The 23,792-nt window shown below is 41.9% G+C and overlaps 1 protein-coding gene across 5 annotated transcripts in view; it reads left to right on the forward strand.

Annotated features, from left to right (window-relative positions):
• Positions 1 to 19: 19 nt before the first annotated feature.
• Tatdn1 (TatD DNase domain containing 1) overlaps positions 20 to 23,792 on the forward strand; it is a 30,648-nt gene continuing 6,875 nt past the window's right edge. The window contains exons 1-9 of one of the 5 annotated variants that reach the window (XM_021182988.3): positions 20 to 61; positions 5,101 to 5,166; positions 7,367 to 7,416; positions 9,875 to 9,938; positions 12,402 to 12,545; positions 12,634 to 12,676; positions 19,402 to 19,487; positions 19,571 to 19,611; positions 22,124 to 22,200. In XM_021182988.3, coding sequence (XP_021038647.1) covers positions 40 to 61; positions 5,101 to 5,166; positions 7,367 to 7,416; positions 9,875 to 9,938; positions 12,402 to 12,545; positions 12,634 to 12,676; positions 19,402 to 19,487; positions 19,571 to 19,611; positions 22,124 to 22,200 — 593 coding nt within the window. In that variant the 5' untranslated portion in view covers positions 20 to 39. Of the gene's footprint in view, positions 62 to 3,002; positions 3,516 to 5,100; positions 5,167 to 7,366; positions 7,417 to 9,874; positions 10,015 to 12,401; positions 12,546 to 12,633; positions 12,677 to 19,401; positions 19,488 to 19,570; positions 19,612 to 22,123; positions 22,201 to 23,792 lie in introns of those variants that run through there. The other 4 variants (XR_015045578.1, XM_029469595.2, XM_021182991.3 and 1 more) reach the window with 4 other exon arrangements.

A 23,792-nucleotide genomic window follows, 5' to 3' on the forward strand; every position in this document is an offset into this window, starting at 1 on the left:
CACTTCCACTTTTCGCTGGGAGGAGCCTGCCGCGCCGTCATGAGTCTCTTCAAGTTCGTGGGTAAGGGCAGGCTTTCCTTGGTCGTGAGCCTCGCTGACCGTCCCGGGTCCCCTCTTCGCGGCATGGCCTTTCCAGAGCACGGAAGATGCCCGGAGGCCTCGCGTGCTGGCAATAACTGATCTGGTTCTTGCTGGAGGGTGGTTTCCCTAGTGCATGTTCATTTATGAGCATTCACGGGCTATGAATCATTGTGACTTGTGCTTTTTTGTGTGTTTAATTCAACTGGAAAGAGAGGAATAGGTGTGGGGTGTGCGTCAGCCGTAGACTGATCGCCTAGCATGGGCTAGTCCCTGAGTCCTCCCATCACTCAAAAAGGAAAAAGCACCGCCCCCCCCCCCCCCAAGCCAATCACTTTTCTTCTGTCTTTCGTGAACTCTTCTTCATGGCCGGCCTGACAGTCCCTCCAAGGTCCCGGTTCACTCAATCATCCCTTCATACCACAGACAACTCTGGGAGGCTTGACATTGAGTCCTGGGAATGTGGCCAAGTCCTGCTCACAAGCCATCTAGACATGGGAGTCCACAGACGGGAGGGGGTGGCAAATTGTGTCACCTCGCAAGTTCCACGATACATCTGACAGCTGGAGAGTGCGGCAAGGATTCAAAATGGGGGACATTGTAAGAGGCAGGTTGGAAGGATAACTTGGAACCCAAAAGTCTCGATTACTTAAATTTCACTTCTATAGGGAGTGGCGTTCCAATGAAGGCTTTTCAGCAAATCTTTGAGTGCCAGTTGTTCGGAAAGAGTCTTGCCTTCTGGGATACCGATGTGGGTAGTCTCAGCATGAACTTCGTCTTTGTGGACTTTCCCGCTACTTAAGGGTGGAAAGTGACAGGGAGGAGGTTACCCTGATAGTCGTTTTGTAGATTTTGTGGCAGATAAGGGGACGCATGGAAGTATTTCAGGTTTTGCAAACAGGGAAAAGAATAGAAAAGGAGAAATGGAATGGTTGTGCATAGCATTTAGCACTGACTGTTCATGCCTGTTGTGGGAAGTGAACACCCAAAGATGGCAGGTTAAGAAATACCTAAGCCAGCAGGGCGTGGTGGCGCACGCCTTTAATCCCAGCACTTGGGAGGCAGAGGCAGGCGGATTTCTGAGTTCGAGGCCAGCCTGGTCTACAAAGTGAGTTCCAGGACAGCCAGAGCTATACAGAGAAACCCTGTCTCGAAAAACAAAACAAAACAAAACAAAAAAAATACCTAGGCCATCTGGATCTAATGGATTAGGTCCATTCGTGAGTTAAAGGACATCCAAATAGAGACATCGTCCGAGCACTCAGAAGTGGAATCAGGAGAGTGGTTTAAGGTTATACTGTAAAATCTGAGCGACACCTTAAGCAATATATTTTCCCAAGACACTGTATATAAATTTGGAGTTGTGAGAAATCTAGTCCTGAGTTAGTTTTTACACCAGAGACATGAGTCCTATGGCCAGTCAAAGCAAACGTGGGGAGAATGTTAGCAGGTTTTTCAAAAACTCTATGAGAAAGCCTGAAGTGAAGGTTAGGTGTTCTGGGTTCTTGATGCTAGGAAGTGGTATGTCCTGGAGAGGGCACAAGAGCCTTCACTCCTCACCTCATACTGTCCCTGTTCCTGGTTGTTAGAGTCTACGCTGGGCGTTTCCAGGTTCTTGGATGCTTATCCAAAGAATTAAAGAGAAGGGCTCACACAGACTTACAGAATAAGTGAGGAAACCTTATTTTGTGGAGCAATAATATATATTAAAAAGAGGAATGAAGGGTTTTTGTTGTTGTTTTTGAGGCAGGGTTTCTCTGTAGTCCTGGCTGTCCTGAACTCACTCTGTAGACCAGGCTGTCCTTGAACTCAGAAATCCACCTGCCTCTGCCTCCCAAGTGCTGGGATTAAAGGCGTGCGCCACCACTGCCCGGCTGGAATGAAGGTTTGTTACTTGCAATGTTATAATACAATTTAAAATATATTTAATGTTGTAGATCTGAGATTGTGGCAGAGAATGCAGTTTTGGTTTTTTTTTTTTTTTTTCCTTTTTGTCTTACACCTTGTTATTTGAAAGCAGACTTAGTATATAAACAACTCATTTTGTCCATGACCCAATAAAGTTTTATGGACATTGAATATTAAACTTAAAAGTTGATTTATTTTAGCCATATGGGAGTGGGTATGTGTGCAGATAGATACCTGGAAAGGCCAGAAGAGGGAGCCAGGTGCCCAGAAGCTCCTAGAGTCACTGGCAATTGGGAGCCATCTGATATGGATACTGGAACCAAAGCTGGGCCCTCTGGAAAAGCAGCAAATACCCTTAACTGCAGAACCATCTTCCCAGCCCCTGAATTGTTCTTTTTAATAATTTTCACAAGTAGAGGAATATTCTGTTGCTTTAAAAGAAAACAATTTAAAATGTTCAACCATTACTAGTATAGGGACTAACCAAATAGGCAATGAAGCCAAGTAAGGCAGTGCTCACCTGTAACTTCAGCACTTCGGGCCAGAGGCAGAGTCTTGTTCTGCATGATGAGGCCCTGTGTCACAGTAACACCTTTAGCAAGACGACAGACAGTGGCCACAGGAAGGAGTTGACTCCTCTGCTGTGGCATCCTTTTGTGGCTCATTTAAGTATTTTTTGGCACTGACTTGCTGAAGAAACTGGGCTGCTTGTCTGACCTTTCGAATTTGTGTTTTTGCTGAACAGTGGTGTGAGTTCCTTGTTCTCTAGTTATTGAAACTTTATAACCTTGAAATTATATCTCAAGGCTAATAACGTCCAATGCTATTTTAAATCCCTTGTTTACAGTCTCTCCGTGTTCCTAAATCATAGGTGACAGTGCCTTGACAAGATTCACTAAGCCCAAACAGTTTGCAGATACTGCTTTCTGTTAGAGAGCAACAGAACAAATGCTTTCCCACTTTGTTTTGAAAAATCAACTCATTGATACCAGTAGTTTTTTTTTTTTTTTAATTAAAGACAGCTATTTTTAAACATTAATGAAGTGGAGACACTACTGTCCTAAATAGCAGGGCTTGCCAGTGTCTGACTCCTCCATCAGGACATGGTGACTGCCTGCCAGTGTTACTGTTGCCACAGGGAAAATTCTGCTCATCCACCAAGAAGACAATGGAGGCTCAGCAGGGACCAAGATCCTTCACTAATTACTGGCAGTGGCAAGAATTCTGACTCCAAAGCTCACTTTATTCCATCTCTGAGTAATTGTAGTCATTTCATGGTATTGTACTTTATGGGCCTTGTTCATAGATAGAACTATGTCCAGTCAATTTATTTGAACTTTTCTTTGGCTCCTCTGTATCGGAGTGCTGAGTTATTGTGGTATTTCCACAGATGTTTCTGGTGGGTGGGCTGATGAGGAAGTGGCTTCTGTCTGACAGCATTTTCTGTGGGAGACTTGGAGAAGGTCTTAGAGGAAACCGATGTGATTCACATGGCGTGGAAGGACAGAAGTTTTTTGCCATTCAACTTGGTAAGGTGGACCGTGAAGAGGAGGCTGTCCTTAGTTTATCAAGGGAATGGTGGTTCTTCCTCTGATTCGTCACTTTGTCTGCCACTCAATTAGACATCACTTTAAACACGGGTGCTTCCTTCTACAAACTACATTTATCTTCATTGTTTGGGATTAAAGGTGTGCATTAAGAGAGTGATTGTATTCTAGCCAGAGGGATTGGTGTGTGCTAAGGCTAAGCCACCACAGCACAACTAAAAACAGGTTTTTCCAATAAACAACACAATCTCAGGTCCAATCAAATATCCTGCAACAGCCTAGAATTCTCTCTTCACTATCTCTTGGGTTATCCAAACTCCTGACTAGGTCTCACAGTCTGTCATACTGTTGGAGCAGCACATCCTGACACACAGCATCTGACAAAGTCAGCCCCCAGGTGTAGTTGGTGAATAAGGAAGTAGTTTATCTACATCTCCACTCTCATCACCATCTCGGTCTGTCTCCACTGCACATAAGCTTTTCCTAGTTTTCAAATGAGACTCTAACTTCTGTTGCTCCCTTCACATCCCAGCTTCCAGTATTCCTGAGTGACATATCTTCAATGTAAGTCTTGCCTTTGATTACAAATCATCAGGCATTATATTGAATCCAGTATTTTTAACATAAGTGTGTGTCATAATTGATCTGTCCTTTCTACCTAAACCCTTTCCTGTGCTTCTCCTTAGCAACTACAAAACCTTCAATTTCCTGATGAATTATTCTATTTCATACCCAGGAGGCTTGCTGACTTAGTTACTTTTCTATTGCTGGGAACAGGCACCATGACCAAGGCAACTTACCATCATGGTGGGAATCGTGGCAGCAGGCTGCTAGATATGGGAGAGTTGGGGGCATCACCCCATGGCAGACAAGTTTTCCCACACTCGTGCCCTTGGGGTTGGCTCATACACACACCCCCAGCACCAGTGCTGGCTCCACTGTGCTGCCTCTTCCAAGTAAAGAGTGGTGGCATGGTCTTTTGAAACCTCAAAGCCCACTCCATGACGTACCTCCTACAAAGCCACACCTCCTAATCCCCCGAAACAGTTCCACCACCTGACCCTATAGGGTCGTTCTCATTCAGACCACCACACTGGGTGACTCTAACTCATCCTGCGACATTCAGTTCTGAATTATTTCTTCCTGGGATCCCCTTCTGAGTCAGCTACCAAACTCTGGTAGAATTTTCTGTGTCTCATAACAGTAGTTTTATGTTTTCAGAATTTTGAGAAATTTATTGACAACTTCATATGTGTATATGATACATTTTAATTTGGTTCCCCAATGAACTTTCCTATCCCCCTCATTGTCTCCACAATTGCCTATGCATGGGTCTGCCCCATTCCCTTCTGAGTGTTTAAAGACTCACTTCTGCCATGAGTCTTTAGAGAGCAGAAATCACATCTCAGTCCTCCTGTGTCCCACAGGTCTATCATGGAGCTGCCAAGAATCGGCCAGCCAATTGATACTGCTTAGATTATAGAATGTGTGAATGAAAAGCTTGTTTAGAGATATTTTGAGTAAATTTTATTTTAATGACTACCTCTTTTGCTTTTGGTTTCCACAGATATTGGCATCAACCTGACAGATCCTATGTTCAGAGGAATTTATAGGGGGGTGCAGAAGCATCAAGGTGAATGTCTCTTTTACTAAAGTGACTTCTGTGAAGATGAACTCTGCTACAAGATCTTGGAAAGCACAATTCACTCTTAAAAGTGAAATCTTAAAGGACTCTGTGCAGCTGAGGGAGAATCTAAAACCCAGCATTCAGAAGGTAGAGGAAGGAGAATAGCAAGTTAGAGGCCAGCCTGGGCTACATAGTGAGAACTTATTTTTAAAAAAACAAAGCAAAACTCTCATCATCATATGTCAGACAAAACAATGAACTCAGTCAGTCAAGCCCCATTGGCAAACCGTTGTTTTGAACAACAGGCATGGAACCCAACGATTACTTCCTATGAACATCAGCTTATCAAGTTCTTAAACTTGATGGCTCAGTAGTTAAGAGGACTACTGCTCTTACAAAGGACCTGAGTTTAGTTCCCTGAACCTACTGACAGTGGGCAGCTCACAGCTGCCTATAACCCCAACTCCAAAGCCTCTGATGCCCTTTTCTGGCTTCTGACAGCATGTGCATTCATGTTCATATAGCAACGTGTCACACACACACACAGAGACAGAAAGAGAGAGAGAATTAAAAAATAAAAATAAATCTTTTAGAAAGGAAGAAAATGTTTTCAGCCAAGGACAAAGTGTGGTGTGCTGTTGTCTCCCTGTCTTCCCTACTCTTTCCATCAGTATCTACTTAGAGGCCCAGTGTATAGGTGGGACCGGATATTGTACTTTAAGTGTAGGCTTCACCAGAAGCAAGTGGCTTGTATTATCATATAAGTTCATTTTCCTCTCCAGTCCTAAGAATCAGCCCAGGAACTGATGTGAGCATAGACAAGTGCTGCCCACTGGGCTGTTGCGTTAGCTGAGAGGTGACTAAGCAGGAAATAGTGGTGACACTGAATTTTAAAGGCAGGATGTCTGCAATAGATGTGTCTGTGCACACTGCCTGGGAACAGTGCCTATGTTCTATGGACATGCAAATAGGGAGGGTGAAAGAGTTCCACACCACAGAGAGCTGAGTCAGCACCTGACCATGCCAGGCTTCTCTAGCTGGCTTTCCTGAACACAGGAAACAAGAAAAACACATGCTTTCCCAGGGCTCTCTGTAAAACTTACTCTTACAGATTTTAGACGTTTGGATGCTAGTTTTATGTGTTACTTATACAATAAAGTAACCGTTGAGTAAATTACCTCTGCTTTTCTTGCCTTTTTAGGGCTTAGATTTCATGCTGTGTTGTAGCATGTATGTATGCATGTGTGTTTATGTTATGACATAAGTTATGCAGTAGTCAATTATCACTACTACTGCAGTTTCTAATCTGGCATACATGCTATGCTCAGTATAAGTTAACTAAGGTGAGTTTTGTCTTTTGAATTCCAGTTATTTTTGTATATTATTTTTATTATGTATATGTAAATAGAATTTGAATTTTATTTCCATTTACTCTGAAACTGAAGTATGACATTCATAATGGAGTTTTTGTATTTTATTTTGTTGCCCATTATGTTTCTGGCCCTAACAGTGTGTTGGAAGATAGCTCAGTGTAAAGGACTTGTTGTTCAAAGCATGAAGTTCTGAGTGTGGATCCCCAGCACATGTTAAAGCTAAGAGCAGCAGCATGAGTCTAACCCCAGTGGATGACAAAGAAACTCGAGGCTCCCAGGGGCTGGCTGTCAGCCAGTCATCTGACGCAGTGGGCTCCAGGATCAGTGAGAGCATCAGTTATATAAGCCACAGTGATAGAAGAAAACACCACACACACAGATGGGCAGACAGACACACAGACACACGGACGGACGGGCACACACACACATGCACGGATAGACGGACGGACATGGACACAGACAGACAGACGGGCATGTACACTTTCATATACAAATACAAGTTTGGATAGAAGGCACATACATCTATTGTAGCCATTGAGTTCATCTTTAATGTGGACCTCCTGACTTCTGTCATTTTCTCCTTTTTTGTTCAACAAAGTAAAAGTACAATTAAATTAATTATTAACTATTCAGTTTCTTGTTTTATGTTTTTTTAAGGTTTTACAAATCTAGTTTCACTATTTTACAAGTAACTAGCACTGATTAGGCTGTGTTTTAGTACATGATTATTTTTGTGCATTTTTACTTTAAGGAGAGATAAAAATTATGCATGCATAATTATAGATATCTCTATATTTACTAGCTTTTCTTAATATGTGATTTTTCTTACACAGATGACTTACAAGATGTAATAGAGAGAGCTATCCAGATTGGTGTTAAAAAGGTAACATCTGAATTTTGTTATTGTCGAATTTCTTTGTTTTTAAAATAAGTGTTAGTTAAAATGACACACAGTAACAGTGACAGCCACCGGCACACACTCACTTCTGTCCTGTGTGTAATAGAAATGCATGTTCTGTCACAGATAGGTTGTACAGTCCTCAGGTATGTCATCAGAAATGTGACAAAGTGTGACAGAAAAAATAAAACTATAACACATGCTACTCTTAAAGACAGCCTTCCATAAATGTTATAATCTCATGCGTTGGAAATAGTTATCAAAACACATGCATGCATTACCAGAGTTAGCTGTGGGTATACCATTAGATAACTAAGAAAACTCCTTAGTTTTAACAGTAATAAAAGGCTTACAAGTTTTTAGAGTTCTAATAAGAAATTGAACATTAACTAGCTTAAGCCAAATTCTTCAAGTAAGTATTTTTTAAAATTGGTTTTAAAAATGGTAGGTAAGCTCACACATCTGAGAAATAAAGTTATATTCTATAGCATAGTATCAATTCACTTTGTAGCTATTGCTTCTAAGTTAAACACACTCAGTTCTAAAACGTGATGCTAGTTAAATAAACGCTGCGGTCTCTAACCCTATATATTGATTATTCAAAAGCAGTGAGAAAGGATCAAAGTTGCATGAACTTTTAGTCATATGTTCACTCCCTCGTGATGGATCACTTGATCTAATGTTTCTTCTGCAGACACTGAAGGATCAGGCTCCGACCTTCCCCATGTCAGCAGGAGTACTTTCCTCAGTTATAACTGAGTGCACACACACACACACACTCACACACACTCTCACACGTAAAGGATAGACAGAAATAATAGGAAGGGGCAGAGTTCACTTGGACCTACTGAGCTCATTACCAGCAGTTATGGTGTATAATTAGAAGTATGATTTTGGCATCACAAACTTGGCTTCCAGCCCCAGCTTCCTCCTTCATAGCTTTGAAACCTGGGGTATTCCAGATCTCAGCTTCTCATCCATAAACAGTGGATATTTTAGAAGTGTGTGAGAACATCGTGGTGAGGATTAAAGAAAAAGCTGCTATGGGTAAGCCTTCGTGATGTATGTGATGGCATCCCCACTGCCAGGTCAGGAGACGCATGCCGGGAGGGAAGCCCATGAAGGCCTAGCCTTGCCTGCCTTTCTCAGGTTATCTGGACAGGGAGAGAGAATGTAAGTGGATTTGGTTAGAAACTGTTCTACAGTATTGAAGTTCTTTATGTGGGTAGCTGGTGTAGTTTTTGAGACTTAGGTAAGGTTAGTAAAGAATAGTTTTTCTGATATCTTACATTTTTCTTAAATCTTATATTTTATGTGCATTTGAAATTTTAGTAGTGACTGTATATTCCCTGTGTAGACGCTCAGTGGCTGGTCACTCTCAGTAGCTGGTCATCCTATGTCGCTGTATGACAGTATCTGTTCCTCACACACAATCCCACCTTTGTTTTGTGTGCGTTCTCTTTGGTGTGTACCTACAATGAACTATCTTTACTTTAGCTTAGAAACACTCAGAAGTATGTTTTAAAAGATAATAATCAGTCCTTAAATCACCTTTAGAAAGTACCTTACACAGCACTAGGTTCTTTAATTATGTCTGACAGATTAGTAAAGGTGGCATTCTAACCACTGAATGACTCTAATGGCTGTCTGGAGCATGCTGACTTCTCCAGAGCCGTGAATTCCTCCATCACGACACTAATGTACCAGCTTTTGTCCTTAGAACCCTCTGCTTTGTGTAGGATATGGCCAGCCCTCTAAAAAGCTTTTTTTGTGGGTTGTATGCATTATATATGTTATTCTAGGAATTAAAGCAGAAATATTGTAAATATCAACTCATTTCAGAAATGATAAACTATAACATAAACAGTATATTTTAATGAAAAATACCTATTTTCCAAACAAACCTTAGCGGCAAGGGATTATGTTACATTCTGCCAAGTTTCTGAATGACTGAGAAGACCGCTGCATTCCCATGCCTGTTTCCGGGGTCAGTCTGTTGTGACACTGTACATCGGCTAGTATCTGGCTGACCTCCCTGTACACTTGAGCTTGGATGAAAGTGAAAAGATGAAAAGCCTTTTGGTACCCTTCCACAAGTAGTTTCACCTCCCAATCAACACGCCAGTTACTGATTTTCATGGTCACTTATTTCAGTGAACAGAATTTTGACTAGGCAGGTCCTTAGCTGTTCTATAACATATAAATTGCATCCTCAAGAGACCTAGACCTTGTCGCTAAAAGAGACAAACATGTAAATGCGTGTTATTATGTAACACAGGAATCTTGTGAGAGGGTGTGTGTGGACAGAAATCAGGTAGCACTGTGTGGAGTTGATGTTCCTCATGAACATAAAGGAGCGGTAGTGGGGCCAGCACCCTGCGGTGAACTGGAGGAAGGAGTTTGGTCCCTGGAAGTCAGCTTCTTTTCCTTTTTGCCATTTCAGTTTATGATCACAGGTGGAAGTCTCCAAGACAGTAAAGATGCACTGCAGTTGGCACAAACAAATGGTACCCTCTTATTCCTTTTACCAAAACAAATGTGAATTACATAATTATGAAGAAGTCTTTCTCAGAACTGCTTAAGGTACAAATACAGTGAGCCTGACATAGAAATGACAGGAATATAGACTGGTTTCAGTGGAACGTGCTTAAGATAACAAAGTTTAGAGTAGTCTTTGGTATATCAGATGTTTGATAAAATCTTATAATATTTAGCATGATTGTTATTTCAGAAAATAATAGTAAAGTTACCCACATACATAATTTATCTTTTAGTCGTTCTAGTGTAGCTTCTATGTGCATATTTTAATGTTTGATAGGAATTATTTTTATTTAAAATCTTTTAACTTAAATTGAGAAGGATCATTGTTAGTTTGCTGACAGGACCCTGCTATAGCTGTCTCTTGAGGCTATGCCAATACCTGGCAAATACAGAAGTGGATGCTCACAGTCATCTATTGGATGGATCACAGGTCCCCCAGTGGAGGAGCTAGAGAAAGTACCCAAGGAGCTGAAGGGGTCTATAACCCTATAGGTGGAACAACAATATGAACTAACCAGTACCCCCGGAGCTTGTGTCTCTAGCTGCATATGTAGCAGAAGATGGCCTAGTCGGCCATCAGTGGGAGGAGAGGCCCTTGGTCTTGCAAAGATTCTATGCCCCAATACAGGGGAATGCCAGGGCCAGGAGGCAGGAGTGAGTAGGTTAGGGAGTAGGGTTGGGGGAGGGTATAAGGGACTTTCGGGATAGCATTTGAATTGTAAATGAAGAAAATATCTAATAAAAAATTGTTTAAATAAAAAATAATTAGTTAATAATATAATATAATATAATATTCCACTGTTAGGGCTAGAGAGCTGGCTCAGCAGTAAGGAGCACTTGCTGTTCTTGCAGAGGACTCCAGTTCAGTTCCCAGCACCCAGCAGCTCAGGGAATGTGGCATCTTCTTCTGGTCTCCATGGGCACAGTCCTCAACACACACTAACAAAATTAAAATATGCTGCTCTCTGGGTGCTACTTCACGCTCAGACATTTCATGCTTATTTAAACTCCTAAAAGCTTATTTGACATTCAGATAACTTTTTTGTATGCATACTTTGCTAGACACCTAGAGATTAGGCATTCCACATAGTCTTTTCAAAATACAGCTGTGTTTCTTTTCTTTCTTTTTTTTTTTTTCCTAAAATCTTACCAAAAGCTGTTTTTATAGCAATCTTTATAAAATGCATGCTTCTGTTCAGGCTACATTAACTCCTAATGTTCAAATCATGAAAATGATCATCTTCCCAGGACTTTTTAAAGTACAAAGGAAGATTTTCTTCCATACTTTATAATCTCTAACAGCTGTGGTTTGAAAACCCGTCCCCCGTCTTTATTATTGTTTTTCTTCCTCTTCTTTTTTAAAAGAGCTGTCTACTGCTTCCTGTTACCTGTGTAAAAGCCTGAGGAAGGCTTTCTACCTTCCGTGGGTTCAGTAGCAGGTACCTGTTGAACTTCTAAAACAAAATGAAACCAAAAACCTCTTATTTTTTTAGAGAACCAACCCAGGATGCTGTGCATGGTGCATAGAAGAGCCAAGCACTCACATTGGCCCATTCTCCCAGCCCTCCTGGTGTGTGTGCCTCACTATTAAAGCTAAAGTCTGGCTTCCAATAGTGAGATTTGGTTCGTTTATTAGCAAAAGAGATTCCCCTTTCATGCTCTTTAAGCCATTCCTACTATTAGCCTTTTAAAAATTTTAAAATAATTCTTCTGGTACACATGCACGAGCGCGCGCATGTGTGTGTGTCAGTAGGTTATAAACATGAGTGCAAGTGCCCACAGAAGCCATAGATGTCAGATCCCTGTGGAGACGCAGTTACAGGCAGTGTCTGACACAGGAACCAAACTCCAATCATCTGCAAGAACAATGGGCACTTTTCCAGTCTCTACTGTGAACCTTTTTAATGGAGGTACATAGTGGTTGTTATAGTAAATACATGAATTGTATTACCATGTTAACAGTAAATATAAAAGATAAAATTAGGTTACTTTAAGAAATCATTTCACAGCTGGGTGTCATGGCGCAGAGGCAGAGGCAGGTGGATCTCTGTGAATTCAAGGCCAGCCTGATCTACAAAGACAGTCTAGAACAGCCAGGGCTCTGTTACACAGAGAAACCCTGTCTTAAAAAAACAAACAAACAAAAAAACAAAAACAAAAGATGCTTGATAAATGGCTAGCTTTGGAAAGAGTTGAGTTGATTATTTTATTAATACAGGAACTCAGTTTTTATATGCGTATTCCACTTTTAACTTATTTTTAAAATGTTTGAATGACATACATAATTCTGCAAGTTTGGATTGTTTGTAACTCCAAATCAGTTGAAATTACTTCATTTACTCATTTTTATATGTTAAATATTAACATAAATGAAAAATATTCTGAAAATAACCCTAAAATGTGGTTTTATTTTGTTTTGTTTTTGCTAGACATGTTTTTCAGTACAGTGGGGTGTCACCCCACGAGATGTGATGAGTTTGAGAAGGGTAGCCCTGATCAGTACTTAGCAGGGCTGCTGAACCTTGCTGAGAACAACAAAGGAAAAGTTGTTGCAATAGGGGAATGTGGACTTGGTAAGTGCCAACCTCATCACTTAACATTATCTTGAAAAAACTACTTATGTTCAAATCCTTAGTAATTATTATTCTTTATCTTTTAAAGATTTTGACCGACTTCAGTTTTGTCCCAAAGATACTCAACTCAAGTAAGGAAATTTGTTGACTTTGATTTTTATTTTTTCAAAGTAATATCAATTGAACATGTAGGTTTAGATACTAAGGTGTTTTTGTTTTCCCTGGAAGATATCAAAAGTTAAGTGAAACAAAGTTCACACATGTTTGCATGTAATGATAATCCCCAACTGATTAGCCGGTGGATATGATTTGAATGGTGAAACAGAGGGATGCATTTTATGTTATATAGACTTGGGGGAGGGGTGGCAACAGGTGTATCTATGCACAAACTATCTACCCTTGGTCCACTGTAGTTTCTTATGGAAACTACATAAGAATCCAGATCAAATTATCTCTTAATAAATCTTGTCATCTTGGGGGTGGGGGTTGGCATCTGTGCCACCTGAGGGACTTCCCATATCATACTTGTTAGAGATGTTATGAGCTCTGCCTCTTGAACACCAGGTAATCAGTTCACCTAACCTGGAAAAATCAGATTTGCACTGGGACATTGTCTTTACCGGCTTCTCAGGCCATCTTTGCACTGCCATGTCTGCCTGGACCAGAGTGAGCCCTCTGAGCCACAGACGGGCAAGCCTCGGTACAGGACAGGTGCTGTTGCAGAGCTTCACAGCATGTCTTCCCATGTGGCTTTTCTTCTAGAATAAGTTAAAAGTGACTCTCCAATGCAGCCTGAATATTGCAGACTCAGCTTTTGGATCCATGAAAGTACTGATAAGTGTGAGTTCTGTCTACTGCTCTGAAGATAACTTCCATCGTCAGTCAGTGTTAGAGCTCAGTCTGTACAGCAGGGTATAGATTATGCTGGGCCACACATCAGATGTCCAAGGGCCAGTTTCTAATAGAGGTGACCTCAGCTTATCCTCTAAGTGGTTGCTGAGTGCCTCTTCAGTGGTAAGAGATAGGCTTCTTTCTTTGGCCTTTATTGATAAGACAGTCCAAAGTGTAGTAGGCTAGTAAGTGCAATCAGGAAGGTATATGCACTTGAGGACTTAATTGTGTTCCATTCCTACCACCACCATTAAAGTTTTAAAAAGTGTCATGGATAGGGGATAGAAGGACAGCCGTCTAAAGGCAGTCTAGGAAGCCTTTCTAAGATGATAGTATAATGTAGGTCTCCTCAAAAGAGGATTCTCAGGAACAAACTACACCGAGGACACTGAGAAGATAGATCAGTTGGCAGTTTTTACTTAGATCTTAAAATGTCTGTCTTAGTCAGGGTTTCTATTCCTGCACAAACATCATGACCAAGAAGCAAGTTGGGAAGGAAAGGGTTTATTCAGCTTACACTTCCATGCTGCTGTTCATCACCAAAGGAAGTCAGGACTGGAACTCAAACAGGTCAGGGAGCAGGAGCTGATGCAGAGGCCATGGAGGGATGTTCTTTACTGGCTTGCCTTGCCTCCCCTGGCTTGCTCAGCCTACTCTCTTATAGAACCCAAGACTACCAGCCCAGGGATGGTCCCACCCACAAGGGGCCTTTCCCCCTTGATCACTAATTGAGAAAATGCCTTACAGTTGGATCTCATGGAGGCATTTCCTCAACTGAAGCTCCTTTCTCTGTGATAACTCCAGCTGTGTCAAGTTGACACAAAATTAGCCAGTACAATTGACCCCTTGTCAACTTGACACACAAACACATCACTAGTAAGCCTCAACCCTTACATTCCTATTCATCCCCAAGGTCTAAATAACTTTAAACATCCCAGAGTCTTTACATATTCTTAAAATTTCAATCTCTTTAAAATATCCATCTCTTTTAAAATCCAAAGTCTTTTTGAAATTAAAAGTCTCTTAACTGTGGGTTCCACTAAAACAGTTTCTTCCTTCAAGAGGGAGAATATCAGGGCACAGTCACAATCAAAGCAAAAATCAATCTCCAACCGTCCAACGTCTGGGATCCAACTCACGATCTTCTGGGCTCCTCCAAGGGCTTGGGTCACTTCTCCAGCCATGCCCTTTGTAGCACACACATCGTCCTCTGGGCTCCAGATGCCTGTACTCCACTGCTGCTGCTGCTCTTGGTGGTCATCTCATGGTACTGGCATCTCCAAAACACTGCATGACCCCTTCAGTCCTGGGCCTTCAATTACAACTGAGGCTGCACTTTCACCAATGGCCTTCCATGGCCTCTCACAGTGCCGAGCCTGAGCTGCTGTGTGACCCCTTCATGCCTTCAAAACCAGTACCACCTGGGTGACCCTTACACATTACCAAGTTCCACTGCAGAAGGAGTACAACCTTGCCTATCTCTGGAACACAGCCTCTTTGTGCTTTCAGAAAACACTTCCCAGAAGGTGTCACCTCAACGATGCTGGTCTCTTCTTAATCACCGCTAATTTCTTAGCTCCAGCTAACCAGGATCAATAGTCCCAGTAATGCAAAGTTTTTGCTTTAGTAGTTCTGGTATCTTGTTAATCACAGCTGATTTTTCAGCCCCAGCTAACCAGAACTACAAAATCTTCACAATAAAAACAGCAATGGCCCTGAAGAGAGTCTTTAATTTTCCCCCTGAAATTTCACAAACCAGGCCTCCATCTTCTGCACTGTTCTCAGCATTATCTTCCAAGCTCCTACACAACATCTGACAGAGCTCTTAACAACGAATGGATCTTCAAGCCCAAAGTTCAAAAGTCCTTCCACAGTCCTCCCCAAAACATGGTCAGGTTGTCACAGGAATACCCCACTATGCTGGTACCAATTTGTCTTAGTCAGGGTTTCTATTCCTGCACAAACATCATGACCAAGAAGCAAGTTGGGAAGGAAAGGGTTTATTCAGCTTACACTTCCATGCTGCTGTTCATCACCAAAGGAAGTCAGGACTGGAACTCAAACAGGTCAGGGAGCAGGAGCTGATGCAGAGGCCATGGAGGGATGTTCTTTACTGGCTTGCCTTGCCTCCCCTGGCTTGCTCAGCCTACTCTCTTATAGAACCCAAGACTACCAGCCCAGGGATGGTCCCACCCACAAGGGGCCTTTCCCCCTTGATCACTAATTGAGAAAATGCCTTACAGTTGGATCTCATGGAGGCATTTCCTCAACTGAAGCTCCTTTCTCTGTGATAACTCCAGCTGTGTCAAGTTGACACAAAATTAGCCAGTACAATGTCTAAAGTAGTAATAATCTCATTTGGATCACTGCCACGGAGACAGATACCCAGGGAACCCAGGGAATTCCTGTCCCACCTGGCTTCCCCTGGCATAGGCTAACCTCTTCTGTGTCCATCCACTTCAGTATGTTTACCTGAGTGTCCTGAAGATGGGTGGCAGATTAGTGTCTTCCAGTGTGCCAGAGGCACACAGTGGCTTATGCACTGGTGTCAAGTAAAGGTTTAATAAGGAAGAAGTCTCCTTTTCTCTGTGTTTCCTATATGGATAAAAGGGCTGTAATTTAATACTTGCTGTTGGACTTATTGTTAGAAGAATGTAGATCTTGGTCAGTTCTTTGTGTGCATGTGTGCACACACTCATGCATGTGTGTGCATGTGGAGGCCAGATGTCAGTCCTGGTGTCATTCCCCAGGAGCTCTCCCTCACTGGGACCTGGGGCTCTCTTTTATGTGCTTGCTGGAGGTCAAACTCAGGAACTCCTGAGTGCACAGCAAGCACACTGCCGACCAAGCCACCTCCCAGTCCTCTCATCTGTGCTTTCTGTTTTCCAATTTTGTTGTTGTTTTTTTTTTTTTTTTGTGACACCATCTCCCTATAGCTCAGGTTGGCCTGGAACTCAATACATAAACTTGCTAAAATCCTTTGCCTCTGCGTCCTGAGTGCTGGGATTAAAGGCATTCACCACCATTCCTGGCTTCGATCTACATTTTTGTAGCATTTTGGAACCATTAACCTACTATATGATTTGTTGGTTTTATAAAACACATTTTTTTCCTTTTCAAGTGCCCAGTAGGTATCATGTGTGAGAAATGGTAAGTGGGTACACCTTCAATGGGGTTCAAGTCTTCTGTCCATGGTGAGCAGGCCTGACCTGCTATGTGATTTAGTTTTGCTATTTCCTGCCTGTCTACATATACAGCTCAGCATCATCATTGTCAGCATAAGGATGCCACTGCCCACCACTCTTCAGTATTTGATGGGTAAAGCCCATGGTGGCATGTCTGGACAGACTTGAATGCTCAAAAGTTATTGAGCTTCTAAAATACTAGCAGTGGCTTTTGAGAAATGCTTTAAAAATTATATCACTGTGTCTGTGCATCTGTATAAGGGAGTTAGAAGAGGGTGACAGATCCACTGTAGCCACAGTAACAGATTGCTGTGAACCACCATGTGGGTGCTGGGAACTGAATAAATACTGCTCCTATGCAAGAGCTCCTAGTGCTCTTAACCACTGAGCCAATTCTCCATCCCTGAGAAGTGCCTGTTAAAGACCAAGAATGGAAGCAAGGAGGCGGCCTGACTCGGTTATGGAAAGACTGTCTTGAAGTCCTAGCAGTCTGCCTCCTGCTGCCCTGGTACACATCTTCCTTTCACAGGCAGAGTTCTGTTCTCCCGTGTAGGAGGAAAGATTGCTCTGGGCATTTTTCTTGGGGCTTTAAAATACTGATATTATGTAGGTCTTTTTTAAGAATCAGCTATCAGACAAGATTTCAGAATGATTCCAGGGATACTTAAGGTTCTCTGGAAAAGGATCGAGGCCACCCAGGCTGTCAGCCAGCTGGGAGAGGCTCACAGCTACTGTGTCACTCGCTGCGTTTTGGCACGTCTCAGTACTCACCAGTAACAGCTGCTCTGACACTGACATTTCAAGCTGTCCTTAGTGTTGACCCAAGCTGTCAGGAAGCAGTGATTCAACTGGAGGAAAATAGAGCTTTGATAAAATGTACAGATGTAAGAAATTTCGACAGTTGTCAGTTTTGCTCTGTAACTTGTTATTTGGTGGCTGGTTTTGTTTGTTTTCCTTTTTAAAATACCAGTTATTTGATGTTATATACCTGTTATCCTCAGTTTGTACTGTTGGAGTGCTTAGATTAGTTTTGCCACATGGAAATTTTCTTTCTTAAGATTCCTCTTTTATTTTTGTGAGGGGGCATGCATGCCATGCTGTGCGAGTGGTGGTCCCAGGGCCACTTCGTGCACATAGTTCCTGAGTCCTACTTTGATGTGGGCTCTGGGAGGTGAACTCAGGTGCCAGCCTTTCTTCACCATGCAGAAAGTGTCCTTCCTGTTGAGCCACCTTACCACCCCCCCCCCCAGCTTCTTAAATGAACCATTGCTCTTAACCACTGAGCTGTCTCTCCATAGCCTTCCCTTTGTCCCCCCACTCATCCACCCAATGACCTCTTAATGATATCTATCTAGCTTAGGGATCTTTCTTTTTTTGAATTTCATAAAATTCTCAGGGCACATCATATGTCTTTATGTTATTTATTTTATTTTTGGTTTTTCAAGACAGGGTTTCTTTGTGTAGCCCTGGCTGTCCTGGCCCTCACTCTGTAGACCAGGCTGGCCTCAAACTCAAGACATCTGCCTGCCTCTGTCTCCAGAGTGTTGGGATTAAAGGTGTGCGCCACCACTGCCCGGCATGCTTCTGATAATTTTAGAGAATTATATCTTTGGCTATTCTGTGACAGAAAGCTATTTTCTTATAGAACTGTTTGGTTCTATAAAATTGTGACTTGGTCATGTGGCTGGGCCACAGAGTTGTGCATGGTGACCACATGGAGGTCATTACCTGAGGTGTGGCTGAAGCTACCTATATGATCATATTTGTTGGTATTCTGTCTGGACTCTACCCCCACAGATACCTGGCAACAGCCAGGTAGGCCTGGCCCACTATAAAAGGGGCTGCTTGCCCCTCCTCTCTCTCTTTCTCTTGTTCTCTTGCCTCTTTCCCCTTTGCTCCTCATTCCCTTCCCCCCTCTCTCCAGGTGACCATGGCCGGCCTCTACTTCTCTACTCCCCCCTTCTCTCTGCCTTTCTCTGCCTCTTCTGACCTCATAACTCCCCTCCCCATGCTGAATAAACTCTATTCTATACTGTCTTGCGTCTTTCGTCTGGTCCCTAAGGGGGAAGGGATGCCTCGGCCAACTGGATGTTGGCAACACTGGATGTTGGCATCCATGTACTGCTTTAGTGGCTATGGAACGGGTGGCTAGTGCTTGTGTTTTGGGGTTTGGGTTTTTTTTGTTTTGTTTTTTGTTTTGAAACAGGTTTCATGTGGGCCTGGTTGTCCTCAAACTAATTGGGTAGTTGAAGATCACCTTAAACTTGTGATGTGTGTCTTCACCTCGAGGATGCTGAAATCACAGTCCTGAGCTACCACACTTGCTTTCATGCGGTGCTGGAGATTCAGCCCAGGGCTTTGTGCATGTTGGCAAGGACTCTGCCCATCTGACGATGTCCCTCGCCACTACTAGTACTTCTTAATCTTTTCTTTCAAGGTTTTGTTTTCTAACTTGCAAACTGTCCTCACTTTAACTAAAACAAAATTACTTCAGCTTATTCTAGCCCAGCAGAATCTGAAAAGGTGATTTAAAAACCCAAACATTAGTTAATAAAGTCATAGAACACCAGTGGGCATTGTGAAAGTTTGTAATCCTGGTAAATGAAGCATCCCTTTCTAAAAGTTAAGTGGCAGGAAAGAAGCTTGTGTTGTTAATATCTGAATTCACTGCTTCCATATTGTCATTTCCGATAATAAAATTCCTTTACTCAAAAATTATCTGATATATGTTTCATGCTAAAATAAAAATTTTGGTGTGGCAATATTTTTGCTTTGTGCAGATATTTTGAAAAACAATTTGAACTGTCAGAACAAACACAATTACCAATGTTTCTTCATTGTCGCAATTCACATACTGAGTTTTTAGGTGAGTTAAAAATGAAGTATCATTACAATTTAAAACTATGAGTCAGTTAGGCCACTTGCCTGAATTTTCTTTTTAATTCACAGATATTATGAGAAGAAATAGAGACCGGTGTGTGGGTGGAGTGGTAAGTGTACGATAATTGTTTAAATATGGGCTGTATAAAAATGTCTTTGTTATTAAGGTCGGCTTCAGGTCATTCAGATAGCAAAAGTAAAGTGATCAAGTTTCTCAGTTGAAGCACATGTAAATTTGCTCTAAGATTTATGGGCAAGATGGTGTACAAACAAGTAATACTTTTAGTTACATTTATTTTGCTTAAAGTACAAGAATGAGTACTGAATTCTACTTAGGAGAAACAAATGGGAATCCTCTTCTCCCACTGTGCAGTAAGCCTGAGAGCTGGCCTCCGCTGCTCTCCTTTAATCACACCGATTTTCACCATCTCGTAGACTAGTCCATTGTTTCTTTCAGGTTTCCTTTCTTTCTCTCTTTTTCTTTTTTTTTTTTTCTTTTTCTTTCTTTCTTATTTTGTTTTAATTAATTAATTAGGTTTTTTTTTTTTTTTCTCTCTCTGTGCAGCCCTTTTGTTTGTTTGTTTGTAGACAGGGTTTCTCTGTGTTGCCCTGACTGTCCTGGGAACTCAACTCTGTAGACCAGGCTGTCTTCGAACTCAGAAATCCGCCTGCCTCTGCCTCCCGAGTGCTGGGATTAAAGGCATGTGCCACCACTGCCAGGCCAGGTTTCCTTTCCTAATTTGCTAGCTGGTAGTCACTCTCTTCCCTCTAATGATTGCTCATCCTCCGTGATATATTCTCCTCTTAAATGTTTCTCGTGTGGTCCTTTCAGTCCTTCCTCCTGAGACATTTCCAATATATATTCTCTACTCTCACTGCACTGTGACAGCCATGGTAGTGACTTCTAGTCAGTTGGATCATGAACTTGAGTAGATAATCTATGTTTTAAAAATGCTCACGTACACAAAATTTCATATACAATTTCAGGAGAGGTTCAGTGACCATCCTTTGGGAGTAAAGATTGTTATTTAGGTTGCAGTTCCATGTGTTAGTGGAAGAAAGTTGATCTAACCCTAAATTTTTGCTGTAATACATTCCTTTGCTTGGACACTTTTATGATATATATTCCTTTTTGGAATGTTGCGGAATGCATGTGTGTTTTTTAATGTTTAATGTGTGTGTGTACATGTACACATATGTGCCATGGTGTTCGTGTGGAGGTCAGAGAATAACTGCAGAGTTGGTCACGGGACTGACCAGGCTTAGCACCTTCACCCAGTCAATCATCTCGCTGACCGTTGCCGTCCGTTTTTTAGGCTTAGCTCTGCTTGGTGCTACATCCCACTAGTGATAGGGCTGTGCTCTGTACTGCTGTCATGTTCATGCTGTGCACATCTCCTCTGGAGTTTACTGACTGTAATTTTCCCTTTAGCAGCTATACTTAGGAATTGAGAAAGGCTTTAATTAATGTCCTGGGCATTACTGACGGCATGGGTTGTCATTCTAGACTGCACTGCTCACTCCTCTTTATTTCTAAGTAAGTCTTTACTTGGATGAGTCTGTCATTTCAAAAAGATAATACCAGGAACAGCAAAAGCAACCAAAATATTTGGCTTTAATAAAATAAGTTGCTAAATAAAGTACTATATGTAGTTCTCTGAATTAGTGTATAAGAGATCACACTTTAAATTACCTTCATATTAGTGAAGGGATTTTTCATTGTTGTTGTTCACTGGAAATGTTGAGGGCTTAGCACCTTTACCTAGTGAGTCACCCTGCCAGTTGCTGACCCATGTGTATTTTCCAAGGAATTCTTCTGCTTGGTGTTACAAATCTTGCTAGCAGCTGTATAACATAGTTATCCATGGGCAGTGATGTGAGTTCATTGCTAAATGAGCCCTCCTGTTAGTTATTGGTTTTGATTACACACATATACCTAAAGCAGGAGAAAATAAGGTCTCAGTCCTTTCTGCCTGTTTAACTGATGTGGATAGTGTAACAACTGCTTTTTTAAAAATTTCTTTTACTTTTATTGTTTCTTGTACATAAGTTCCCCCCACCGTCTCTGTCTCCCTGTCTCTGTCCCCCCTACCCCCCTTTCACACACTAAGGCCAGAAGCAGGCATCCAATCCCCTGGAGATGCTCAGTGTGGGTGCTGGGAACTGAACTCCTCTGCAAAAGCAGCAAGCACTCTTAACTGCTGAGTCATCCCTCCAGGCCACAGCTGGCAGTTTAAAAGCCATGTTCTCACCACTCTTGCTGATTAATCATTTCTAAAAGAAAAGTGTCCTCTGAAAGAGAAGTGCAGCGGGATTGTCAGAACTCTGCAGGGAAGGTGATGTAGAGATACACCTAGCTGCAGAGAAACCTTAGGCAGATAACTTCTTGCTTTGTGTCACCAGAAATAATGAGATTGTGATTATCAAGTCTGGCTTGAAAGAAAAACATTGTAGGTGCTACCACATTAAAGGCCTGTGAAACAACACACACACACACACAATGTATATAGACATATATGTATGTATGTGTGTGTGTGTATATATATATATACATATATATATGGCTTTGCTCAGAAAGCAGACAGATGCTAGTATAATAAAACTGTATGTATATATCCCTAGGTCCATTCGTTTGACGGCACGAAGGAAGCAGCAGCTGCTTTGATTGACTTGGACCTTTATATAGGATTTAATGGTTGGTACGTTCTCATACTGTTTTGGTTTTCCTTAATTGTTATCAGATTCTTTAAGTTGTCTTGTTAAGACTTTATTTTTATTACAGTTTGTATGTTCTGCATTGATCTTTGGGAATTTTAGTAACTACTTATGAATAAATTGAATAGGAGATGGTTTTCAGTCATTACACATTATTATGCTGTGTTCTGATAATGGAAACAACGTGTGTTGAAGTCAGCAGGTCTTCAGCAATCCAGTTTGTCTTGTGCTGTTCACAGATATGTATTCACAGCATTGTATGTGATGCAGTACACATGCTGGCCTTGGGAAAAGAATATTCTAGGGCAGTCACGTGTGTATTTCTTAGGCCACAGAAGTTAGGAAGCAGGTGTAATGTTACCCTGAGTGTGAGAACCTGTCCTCTGGCTCAGTGCTCAGTGACCTTTCCTCTAACTCCACACTAAACCTCAAACCTCCTCACAAGTCAGCCAGCACAGCAAGCCAGTGATGGTAAGTTACAGAAGAGAGGCTGGCTTGCTTTCCCTCCTCAGTGTCGCCCTTAACAATGATCACTGGTGACCATATATAATTCTTAGCAGAATGTTGGCATTGCTTATTCCTATAGATAGATCCCCGGATTATTTTAAGTAACAGTTAAACTTATAAATTGATTGTCAAACAATATACTCATCCTGAGAGAAGCAGTTATTGCTTCCTCACCCAGTATGCCTCCATCCCAGGTACGCTTTGCAGAACAAGTGCTTGGGTATCTGCTGCTACCCATCTGGGTAACATTAAATGTTCCTAGCTCTGATGCCTCTCTTTGTGTCCTTAAGACACACACCACACTGACCCCACTTCATTGTCCCCTGTCTTCCTTACATTGTTATGTCAGGACTGGGTTCTGTGTGGTTGTCATTGTTTCTATATTCCCTGCTGCCCATGTGGTGAACTGTGCCCCCTTTTTAAAAAAAAGATTTATTTACTATGTAAAAAGTGTTATGCTTATGTGTATATCTACACACCAGAAAGGGACATCAGATCCCATTACAGATGGTTGTGAGCAACCATGTAGTTGCTGGGAATTGAACTGAACTCAGGACCTCTGGAAGAGCAGCCGGTGCTCTTGACCTCTGAGCCATCTCTCCAGCCCTCACTTTTTGACTTCTGGGAGTAACTAGCCTTATCTAGTACCTTGACTTCAAAACTTGAGGCACAGGCACAGTGGCTCAACCCTGTAATCTCAACCCTGGGGAGCCTGAAGCAGGAGGATCATGAATTAGTTTGGCCTGGGCTACACAGTGAGTCACTATTACTTTTTATTTTTTTAAGATTTATTTATTATATGTAAGTACACTGTAGCTGTCTTCAGACACCCCAGAAGAGCATCAGATCTCATTATGGATGGTTGTGAGCCACCATGTGGTTGCTGGGATTTGAACACAGGACCGTCAGAAGAACAGTCAGTGCTCTTAACTGCTGAGTCATCTCTCTAGCCCCCTATTTTCAACTAGATGAAATACATTCCAGCTTTCACTTGTAGCTCTGAGGTTCTCTCCTCTAGCATAGTCTTGAGAGATAAGAGTGCCTTCTGTCTGAAGACATTATAGTCAGA

Source organism: Mus caroli, unplaced genomic scaffold, assembly GCF_978045245.1.
Source record: "Mus caroli unplaced genomic scaffold, Mus_caroli_1 scaffold_16, whole genome shotgun sequence".
In the NCBI taxonomy this organism is placed as follows: domain Eukaryota; kingdom Metazoa; phylum Chordata; class Mammalia; order Rodentia; family Muridae; genus Mus; species Mus caroli.